The 11,371-nt window shown below is 51.7% G+C and overlaps 1 protein-coding gene across 10 annotated transcripts; it reads right to left on the bottom strand.

The window, feature by feature from the left end:
- Window positions 1–1,696: 1,696 nt before the first annotated feature.
- LOC1274280 (serine/threonine-protein kinase Warts) lies at window positions 1,697–11,336 on the bottom strand. 10 transcript variants are annotated; one of them, XM_061650815.1, is made up of 8 exons: window positions 10,848–11,336; window positions 7,738–7,916; window positions 4,545–7,650; window positions 4,329–4,449; window positions 4,135–4,250; window positions 3,980–4,049; window positions 3,705–3,900; window positions 1,697–3,622 (listed from the first exon to the last, which is right to left on the bottom strand). In XM_061650815.1, the coding sequence occupies exons 2-8, from the start codon at window positions 7,873–7,875 to the stop codon at window positions 3,185–3,187; spliced, it is 4,185 nt and encodes a 1,394-aa protein (XP_061506799.1). In that variant the 5' UTR covers window positions 7,876–7,916; window positions 10,848–11,336; the 3' UTR covers window positions 1,697–3,184. The 10 variants fall into 10 exon arrangements, with proteins under 10 accessions (XP_061506799.1, XP_061506802.1, XP_061506804.1 ...); XM_061650818.1 differs by having other exon boundaries at window positions 9,852–11,021; XM_061650820.1 differs by lacking the exon at window positions 10,848–11,336 and adding an exon at window positions 10,501–10,688.
- Window positions 11,337–11,371: the final 35 nt, after the last annotated feature.

Here is an 11,371-nt window from a genome sequence, read left to right on the forward strand (position 1 = left end):
GCTTCTTTCGTCGCTGGCATATTGCTCAATACGATTGATACTCCTTCACTTCTGTCGCGCTTACATTTGTATGCACCTTGTCGCACCTTACGTTATCGTTTTCGTCTCCAGTTACCTATATGTCGTACACGTTTTGCTCGCAATGAGCCTTTTGTAAGAGCTATGTCGTCTTTTAATAGTACTTCTGATCTGTTCGATTTCAACATATCCTATCCTGTCTACCGATCCCGTCTTCGCTCCTTTTCCGTACCATAAACTCCTTCCAACTCCTTCGTGAATAATTGTATACTATAGTCAGTAAGCACTATTGCTGTAACCCAACGTGGCCGAGCAATTAATAAAATAAAAATAAATAAATAAATAAATAAAAACGCGAAGCAGCAAAAATTGGATTGAGAATGAATGCAACGAAGAGGAAGTACCTGTTTGCCGGAGACTCAGTCCATCTGGGAAGCAGCGTATTAGTTGACGGCGACAGTCTCGAGGTAGTAAAGGAGTTTTGCTATCTCGGGACGGTCGTTACTTTGGACAACGACATCAGCAGCGAAATCCGGAGACGCATTGTGCAGGGAAATCGTGCACACTATGGACTTCACCGACTGCTGAGATCCAGAAGACTTCGAGCCCGCACGAAATGTGAAATATATCGCACATTGATTCGCCCGGTGGTCCTCTATGGACACGAGTCTTGGACCATCCGAGCGGAGGATGCAAACGCTCTGGGCGTGTTTGAGCGACGTATCCTCTGGATCATCTTTGGCGGTGTGTTGAATGAAGCGTGGGGGAGAAGGATAAACCACGAGCTTGCTGAACTGTACGGCGAACCAAGAAGGTGTTCGACAGCGATCCCCAGTTCGGCATAAGGCGCAGGGAAGCACAGCAAACTAGTGCTAGGTAAATCTGATTCAGATTCATGAATCTGAATATCGGTTGGAAAGATTCATGAATCTGAATCTCGGTTGGAAAAATTCATGAATCTCAAAAGATTTATGAATCTCGAAATATTTATGAATCTCTAAAGATTCATGAATCTCAAAGGATTCTTATATCTTGAAAGGTTCCCTAATCTCTAGGGATTCATGAATTTCAAGAGATTCATCAATCTCCTAGGATTCATAGAGTTTGAGCTTTTATTATTCTTATGTTCTTGGCGTAACCACCTACGTGGTCATGCCAGCCTATACAGGCTTTCGAGAATACTTGGAAAGTACCACGCAACTGGATAGTTTGTTTTGCTACGAGGAGACGGTCGATGCCAGGCTTGAACCCAAACGAGTAAGTTTTAGGTGGGATTGGGCAAATTCAATATTTTGAGATTCATGAATCTTTGAAGATTCGACTCGAGATTCAAATCACTCATCACTGAAGATTCACATGAATGAATCTCAACGAAAGATTCATAAAACCCAACTCTACAGCGATTTCGATGGCTGGATCAGGTGAAGCGAGACCTGTCGGACATGGATGGGAGGCTGCAGTCAGGGACCGAGCATCCTGGAGAATGATTGTTAACCGGGCCAGGTCATATCGACGTGCTCCATCGTGAGCAGGCCAACAAGAGAAAGAGAGAGAGAGAGAGAGAGAGAGAGAGAGAGAGAGAGAGAGAGAGAGAGAGAGAGAGAGAGAGAGAGGGAGAGGGATGAAAGACAGAGAGAGAGAGAGAGAGAGAGAGAGAGAGAGACGTCGGTTTGACTCGTTCGTTTTGGCTTTTTTTGTTTTATTCCGTTCTTTATTTGTGATGAGAAAAAGGTACCATCTATCTCGTGCGTGGCTCGTCGCTCTTTCGCTATCGCGTACCGGATAAAACCGTCCTGTTAAGGCCCCAATCCTATTCTCCCGCGTGCCAGGATATCTTGCTATCTTGCATGTGTATATTCCTATGTTCTGTTTTTGTTTTTTTTTTTCGATTTCGTTTTTCCGATGTGAAAATAAGGTTCCATTTTCCTATTCCGTTTTTTTCCATGGTAGTTAATATATCAACAACAACAAAAAACCAACATAACATGCATATTTCTTCCTTTTTTTCTTTTTCCTTCACTTTAGTTCTGTTTTCCAGTGAGTTTGCTTCTGCTTTTATTTCGTCTTGTAACACGTCGTGCTTTTAAAATAGTTTGCTTCTGCTACTGTTGTATGTAAAGTGTTTTCCTTTGTTGTTACCTCCTTGCCGTAGCTGTGTGTTTTCCCCCTCACCATTCACTGCCCTGTTCACCTTTGCATTTACTTTGATGTGTTTCCATTTCTCATCTCTTTTGTTACTATTTCATTGCTTTTTTTGTTTTGTTTTACCTCATTTTTAGTTCGTTTCTATCTTTACCTTTACATTCGATTGTCTGAACGTATTTGACGCTTTCGATTCTGCTGAGAGTATTATTATGCTTCAGAATACGGGTTTTGCTAGTGTTTCGTTTGTATATATCTTCTACCACACATTTGCTGCGTGTGGGTGTGTGTTTGTGTGTGTTTCTCTCCTTAGTTCTTCCACTCGTCCCCCCAATCTTACTTTCTAAATACTCTGTAAATCCAGAATCACACATATTTGCACTGTACAACAATTCGCGTATAAAAGTAATAAAATAATAATAGTTATATTAATTCATCGACAAAACGAAAAACCTGTATATATATATAGCTGAAGCGGCACTGATGCGTTATCACCCTAACCTCTCTCCTCATTCCCTTGCCCTACAATCATCTTTTAGCGTGTTTTTTTTGTGGTTGTAAATTTACTAGCAAATATCGTTGTCCCTCATCTCACGCTTCCCAAAAAGGCCTCAATTTTCCCGTTTGCTTGTGTGTGTGTATATCTTGTTTTTAATAGTTTTGTTTCTAAGAGCACTTTGTGTTGTATTAACCCCTTCATTTTTCTATCTAAAATTCCTGTTTTCATGTGGGTGCGTTGGTTTTTCAAATCCTTTTCTAACGCGATAAGGTATCACCCCTCGCTCTATTGCCATTCTTTCCGTTTCCCCCACACACAATACTAACTTCTACTTCCCTTTTACACCTGCTGCTGCACAACCGTTATAGCAGCACGAGCGCACACTGCGCTCCGCAGGCTTTGCGCGTGGATTAGAAGAGTTACTAAAAAAAAAGGTTACGATTAAGAAGCGCCCCTCTATAGGTAGGTGTGTTTCGGCAATAATAATTAGATAGATTAATAATATTAGTAGTAATGATTACTTTTTTATACATAAATAGCTTCCGCCTGTCCCTCGCTCGAGTCGAGCGTGATTTTGTGATCACATTCGTCGTCGAAAAACCGCCGGAAGGTAAACTCGAAGAACCCGTGGTGGAACGGTTTGCCACTGTCGCACACCTCGTCCAGGTTGCCGTGGCCGTTCTCGTCGCAGGACGAGGACGAGTCCTGCAGCCGGCCCGGATCGATCGGGTCGAAGTTGGACGTGTCGGTCGGGTACTTGATCTTCGGCTCGTACAGTGCCTGCTGGCTGCGCAGGTCCTTGGTGAAGTCGATCGTGCGGAAGAACGGGTGCGACTTGATCTCGTCCACGTTTCGCCCGATCCGTTCGTCCTCGTTCTTGCACAGCCGCAGTATGATGTCCATCGCTTCCGGCGTCAGATGCGCGTCCACCGGTATGCGCAACGTTTGCCGCCAGTTTATAACCTAAGCATAGGGGAAGGGTGTGAATTGCCAAAAACCAAAATCACAACACAACGTGAATGATCGTGCACGCGATCGAACCTACCTTAATCTGTGTTTCCTCTGCCGTATTTGCCAAAAAAGGTGGCTGTCCGACTAGCATCTCGTACAGGATGACGCCGACGCTCCACCAATCGCACAGCTGGGTGTAGCCGCTACGCATCAACACCTCCGGTGCGATATAGTTCGGCGTGCCGACGATCGAGTGTGCTTTGGCGCGGTTTTTCTCACGGAACTTTCGCCTGCAATGGAATGGAATGGATGAATCACGTTAGCATGGGCAATTGGGTCGCAAACCAATGCATGGTTTCCCCTGGTTACCTTTCTAGTGGTGGGGGTATATCGGGACCAAACTTGCTCCACGCTTCCATTGAATCTTGCCTGGCATGGTCTGCAAAAGAAAAAGGATACGCACAGATGATTATTAGGTTAGCTGTTGATGGATGAATAATACAACAGTTGAGCACTCCACATACCGTTTTTCTGATAGTACTTCGAATCATGCGTCCATCGGAACCCGGTGCACAGACCGAAATCCGTCAGCTTGATGTGTCCCTTTCGATCGATCAGCACATTGTCTGGCTTGATGTCTCTGTAAGGATATTTTGCGTTACAAGATAGAGGTCCATTAATACCTTAATATTTGTTTTTTTGTGCTCCAATTGCTCACCGATGAATGAATCCCATTTTGTGGACGCTATCAATCGCGCAGGTCAGTTCGGCGATGTAGAAACGGGCTAGATCCTCCTCGAAGATTCCTTTCTTGATCAGCAGCGACATGAGATCTCCACCTGGTGGGCGACACGACAGCAAAAACACGATTTAAATCACATCCACCTCTCACTGCACCCACAGCCCCCACCCTCCCTCGGATTGCCCCACCTACCCGGTATGTAATCCATCACGAAGTAGAGATTGTCCTTGTCCTGGAAGCTGTAGTACAGCTTCACCACCCACTCGTTGTCCGCCTCCGCCAGAATGTCCCGCTCCGCCTTCACGTGCGCGACCTGGTTGCGCTTCAGCACGTCCGCCTTGCGCAGCGTCTTCATCGCGTACAGATGGTTGGTGGTGTCGATCTTCTTCACCAGCGTCACCTCCCCGAACGCCCCGACGCCGATCGTTTTGATCTTCGCAAACATCGACTTGTCCATCTTGGCGCGCTTCAGCCGGATGTAGTTGCTTTCCTTCTGGCACAGCAGCTTCCGCATCTCGATCTTCGTCTCCTCCGGCAGGTCGAGCTTGGACATTTCGCTCTCCAGCTGCTTGATGCGGAAGTTGCGCTGCGAGTACGACTTCAGCACGTTCTCGATGTGCTGCTCCATGAAGAACTTGTACGCCTGGGGCGAGTAGTGCTTCACCTTACACTCGGACCGCTCCGCCTCCTTCTCCTTGGACAGGTTCTTCCGCTCCGGTATCGGCGACTGGTGCTTGATCTTGCGCGGATTATCCTCCCCACCACCGCCACCGCCACTTCCTCCAGCACCACCACCTGCAGCTCCACCGGCAGCGCTGCCGCCGCCGCTGCTGCTGGCACCACTGGTGGAAGCGTTTCCGACTCCACTGGCAACACTGCTACCAGCTTCAGCTCCTCCTCCTCCACCTCCAGAGCTTGTTCGACCACCACTCGCCGAGGTGGGTGTTGTGGCAGGGGATGATTCGGCGGTACTGCTGCCACTCGGTGTCCCGTGGTCCATCCCACCGCCACCGTTCGTGTAGGCCGGCGCAGGCCCATTATTGTTTGTGTTGCCACCGGTGCCCGGGAAGCGGACTGATTTCATGAGGCTGCTACGCACACCACCGCTTGCCGCAGTGGACGCTATGCCACGCTGTTTGGCATCATGCTGTTGCTGCTGCTGCTGTTGGTGGTGTTGGTGGTTGAGCTGCTGCTGCTGCTGCTGTGACTGTTGCTGCTGGCCACCTCCCATTAGCGCGCCGAGCGTTTTCAGCGCACCGGAAAACGTGTGCTGTGCCGCACCACTACTGCCGGACAACTTGTGCGGTGCCTTGGGCTTCGGATCGGCCGGGTGCTGCTGCATCAACCCGTTGGTAGCATGAGGGTGCAGATGGTGATGGTGCCGATCGTCGTCGACCGTTCGCGACAAGCCGCTTGGCGGTACCACCTTTCCATTGCTGACGATGCTGCTGCCCCCGTGCATCATTGCGTGATCGTGATTATTATGATTGTTGTTGTTATGCATACTATTCATTGTATTGTTATTGTTATTTGCGTTAGCGTTATTACTCATATTGCCGTTAATCGTATTAGCGTTCGCGTTGTGACTACTGCTGCCGTTGGTACTGGAGTTGCTGGATTGGTTCATTCCGCTACCACCACCACCGTTCGCGTTGCCGTTCACCATGCCACCACCGTCGGCATTGCCGTGCCCGTTGTGGTGCTGATGATGCAGAAGATGATTATGATGATTCAGGTGGTGGTGGTGGTGCTGCAGCTGCTGGTGTTGATATGACTGCTGGTGGTGATTGTTGCCGCCATTATTTCGATGCTGTTGCTGCTGCTGTTGCTCCATTTCCATCGCTGACGGGGGACAGTGTGGGGAGGGTGGTAACGGTGGAGGCGTACCACCGCCGCCACCGTCCAGCAGATAAGCCGGCGGGGGTTCCTTCTTGGGGGATGAATGCTTCTGCAGCAGTATCATGGTCGTGTCGTACGATGGTGGATCGTTCGGGGAGCCGGTGCTGCTACCGCTCGACACACCATTGTTGCTGCTGCCCGACAGCGCCTGTGGTTGCGCGGGTGAAGATTGGCCGTTCATTGTGCCGCCACCGACACCACCACCACCACCACCGCCGACCGTCTGCACTGGCACATTGGAAGGAAGCACGTTTTGCAGCCCGGGCAGCGATGGTTTGGCGCGCAGGGGCTGCTTCGGTACGCCACTGCCCGGGCCGCCCGCGGCTGCACTGGCTGCAGCGCCGACGTGCCGGCCCGCCCCACCACCCTCATGCCCGAGGGCCGACGGCGAGGGGGGTGGCGGTGTTGCGTAGCCGGACGCAGCCTTGTTTAGCTTGGCCTGCACCGACACGGCGTACGAGGGCGGCGGTGGATTGTTGTGCAGCGGATGACCACCACCACCACCACTGCCACCGCTGGTCCCGGGCACGCCTCCGGCCGGTGCTGCCGGTGCGACGGCCGTCTGCAGGATTGGCTTCTGCACCTGGGTCGATTTCACCGAGTGCATGATGATCGGATGCTGGGCCGCTTTCGAGGCGGGCGCATGCACGGCGGATGGTTTCGGCTGCAGCGGGATCGGTCGCTGTATCGCGGCGCCCAGCAGCCCGCTGCCGCCGCCGCCGCCGCCCGCTCCCTGCGACACCGTGATCGGGCTGGACGAGCCGATCGACGCGTTCGAGTAGAAGCCCGAGCTGGGGCTCTTGCGGAAGTCCGACTGGGCCGAGGACGACTGCGTCGGGCTCTGGCGGCTGTGGAACGACGTCAGATAGTTGGGCGGCGAGGACGGCCCGAGCTGGGGGTACGGGGGCGGCGGCTCGTTCCCTGTGTACACCGCCATCTGCTGGCTGAGCTGCTGCTGCACCTGCGGTCCGTTCTGCACGATGATCGGCTGCCGCAGCCCCGGATGGTTGCCGCTGCTCGCGATCGGCGAGGAGCCGCGGGCCGGCGACTGCGAGGCCGCGCCGCCAAACTGCCCGTTCCGGCCGGACGCGACCGAGGCGGGCGACATGCGCTTCAGCAGATGCATCGGGTTCGGCGGCTGAGGAGTGGACGGGGTGGAGGAGCAGCGCGGCGGCGGAATCGGGGGCGCATCGCTGAAGTTGGTCGGGCAGGGCGACGGTGAGTACTGCGAGCTGCGGCCGACCACGTGCGCCGCCGAGAACGGTTGCTGCGAGTGGGGACTGTTCGAGCGGGAGCTGCCGGCACCGGAGTCCAGCGCCGGGCTAGTGCGCTGCATGTGCAGCGGCGATTGCGGCGCATCCTTCTCGATGCTCGGTTTGCGCTTCAGCGGTGCGACGAGCTGGAAGGCAAGTGGATCGAAATGAGGGATCGGATTAGCGCGAGAGTGCGGAAGCGGCAAAAGCCCCGCCGGAGCTGGTTCGCTTACCTGTCCACCACCACCACCCAGCGCTTGCTGGCTCGTCTCGTACGGCTGCAACTCGTTTTTGATCTGCTCCAGTGCTATCGCGTTGTACGCCGAGTGGCGAGCCACCGACAACGGAACTTTGCCGCCTTTTCCATTCATGCTGGATTATAATATGCATAACTTATTGCTATTTCCTAGATCTGGGTGGTAAGAGAAGAGAGCATGGAAGAGGAGAATGGAAAATTAGTAATCCAGGCAAGGAATGCCACTTTGCGGATGATAACGAATTCACAATCAGTTATGGGGGAAGTTCTGTTTTCACTTCAGTTTCAATCCAAGCATACTCTGCTGTCTTTCCTCTGTCCAGGAAAACACTCCCCCGTTGCTAGGATGCGGACTTTTCCACCGCATGTGTGGAAATAGACACGCACACACACACATACACACATATTCAAAATTACGCAGAACCATTTATTTTTTGCAACACGAGAAATCACAGCAACACGATGCAAAATAAGAGCAAATTTCTGTCTCCTCCCTCCCTCTCCCCCATCGGGATCACCAACCAACCAACACACACACACGGCAGCAATGCGAAACGGAGATCATCTTTGTATGGGCCCTCGCTCGCTGCATAAATTGCGTGTGACTCACGCAGCACAGAACATCATCGCACATCATCTCACCGCACGTCGCGCGCGCACAGAGCACTCGCAGTCTCCGGGACACCACACACCACACACGTATATGTGAGCGAGGGGGGGCTCACGCTCACACACCGACCGATGCGTGTTTATTCTAATTATTCGTGGAATGCACGGAATGCAAAGTGAGAAAGCAAAACGGGCACGGATTGGCAGGGGAGAAAAAAAACGAAGAAGACGTCACACACGTTTCTGTGTGCAGTGTTTTTTTCTACCCTGCTTCTTCTTCTTTTTATCTTTTTTTTATCCGTTGCGTTATGCCAGTTAGAATGATCCGCCCCGCGCCGCCCATGAAGGCAGCGCTCCATTTGTTGGATGGTGGAAGGCAAAGTGCAATTTTTGATGGCCTTCCCAGCATTTTTATTTATTATGCAGCAGAAAAATATTACATATTTTCACCATTTGCTCTGATTTTCATGCGTAACGGAAGCATCGTGAGCAGTGACCAGTTCCGTGAGGATCATCATCATTTACGGAGCACACGATGCACACTCATTGACAGGAGGAAAATGGAATTTCACGTTCAGAAAAAGAAAAAAATAGCAGATTGGCACCAATTCTGTACACAGGTGGGTGTGCACATTGTTATTGAATTCGATTGGATTTTCACGCTGCTCCCCCTAGCTCCCCCACCGTTTGCCGTAAATGTCATCGTGTCTGGGAGGGGGCAATGGAATGCACAGTAGGGTCCCGCCCCCCCCCCCCCCCTCCCCCTGAGCTCTGAGGCAAAGTCCCTCTTTTTTTACTGAGCAGTTTTACTTTGTGTCCCTCTCTCCGCTGGATTTTTACTGGCTTTGGACCTTCTTTCTTCGACGTTGGACGACCGTGCGGGCCCCATTGCAATGCATCAGAAAATTGATTTTTCCACAACCACACACACGCACACATACACACACTGCACTGGATTCCTTCGACTGATCGCACACACTGGCGGAGGGAGGAGGATGATCTTTTCGTGGGCAATTTCGCTTGCTTTGATGCACATTTTACGCCACAGATTCGTTGTTTCATCGACACTGCTCACCTTCGCTTCCCCTTCGCCACTAGCCTCACCGCTAGCACGCCCTCGGTACGATCGATGGAATGTGCTGCTGCACGGCGGACTGGTGGCTAAGGCCATCGCACACCACCAGCGTACTCCATTTTCGTTCCCAGTTTTGTTTACGCGAGACGAAAGCTCCCTGCGCGTGTGTGCGAGAGTGTAGGTGACCAGATCGGATCGGCCACTATTTCACTCCGGCACAAGGGGGGTGAGGGGGGGGGGAGGGTGGGATGGGCAGACCACTCCTCGGACCACCACCGGACAGGGGTGAAACACACAATTTCTGCTACAAATCCACCGAATTTCAGGAAGTATCTCGCGCGCAGTAGCCTGCTCCATCCACACAAAAAGCGACACATGTACACACAGTCAAACACACACACACTTACACGCGCGCACAACACCATCACAGCTAAAAGAGCACAAACGCACACGCACACACACACTGAGACACACGGTGGGATTTGCTTCCACAATTCCACATTCCACAATCCCTTCGACGGTCAGCCGCGCGATTATCGAATATATTCTCCGCTGCGTTTTCTCCTTGTCGTGGAAGCGCGATCGTGCATGTGTGTGCATGTGGTTGTGTATGTATGGCTGTGTGTGTGTGTGCGCGAGTATTTCTGCCCTTAGAATATCATCGCGATGATCGTGCACCACCACACCACTACTACCACCATCACTGGCATTCCTCTCTCACTCCTCCCTTCTCTTCCCCACTTCTCCCTTCCCTCCCCCTCACACACACACCCTGCACCGTTTGCCATTTCAATCACACGCGTTTTTTCTCTTTATTGCCTGCCTGTGTGTGGTGATCTCGACGAAAATAATATTCCACATACCAATGCAATTGCTTCGCTCCCGCACACAGTCTCACAGTGCGTTCGTTCTTGTTGCTTCACGGTTCCACTTTTTCCACCTGCTTTTCTCGCTTCTTCTGCTTCTCATTCCACAACACACCGTCGCCACTGTCACCCTGTAGCAAAGCACCCGCCACCACCAGCACCACCACCCGTCACGGGCACATTTTTTCACCTTCCCCTGAGCTCTTCCACTTTGGGGGGGTAGGGAGGGTGGTTCCACGGGTACCAACAGCTCGACGGGCAAGGTTGGGTGGTGGAGTGGTCACCATCAGCCCCTCCAGCGAAGGGAAGTGCAGCCTCTACACTTTCCAAAAAGACACGGACGCACGCACGCACGCAATCACGGACGCAACTGTCTCCTCCTCTTCATCGTACACGCACACACACACACACCAGGGGAAGGGCGCCAGCGGAGGAGGGCAGAGTGGCAGCTCCGTAGCAAGTGAAAAATTCAGCCCCACACCACCACACCACCGCTGCGACGGTGGAAAGGAAAACGGGGCCAAACCGAAACGTTACCTTCGCATATTTCACTGGCAAATATGTTTGCAGTGGGGCGGTTTGATTGCGCGCTTGTTGCAGGCCCGCGATCGCGATCCGATCCGAGCGAGTTGTCGTAGTGCAGGCAGGACCCCTCGTGAAGCAATTCTCTCGTCACGAAAATATCAAATTTTTGTAGTTTTGACGTTTATCAACAACACACAAAAAGAACGCACACACATACGCACGGTGCGCGCACACACACGCACACAAGCATGGTACCGTACGCGGTGGGAATTCAGCGTTTCGGCACCTGTCGGCGCTGAATACGATTTGGTCGACTGCGAAGTCACATTCTCCGACAACGAGTTGAAGAACGTAGCGCAGGTCAAATTTTGCAAGCAAATATTCTAAAACCAGTTCAAAATAAATGTCTATTAAAATAAATTGTACCTGAAACATAGCTGCTTGTAGCACTTTTATTGATAGCAATCTGCACGCCATCCTTTTGTCGGCTGGTTTATTGATTCTGCATTGTCCAACCCGTCCGCTGCTGACATCGA

This window comes from Anopheles gambiae, chromosome 2 (genome assembly GCF_943734735.2).
Source record: "Anopheles gambiae chromosome 2, idAnoGambNW_F1_1, whole genome shotgun sequence".
NCBI lineage: Eukaryota > Metazoa > Arthropoda > Insecta > Diptera > Culicidae > Anopheles > Anopheles gambiae.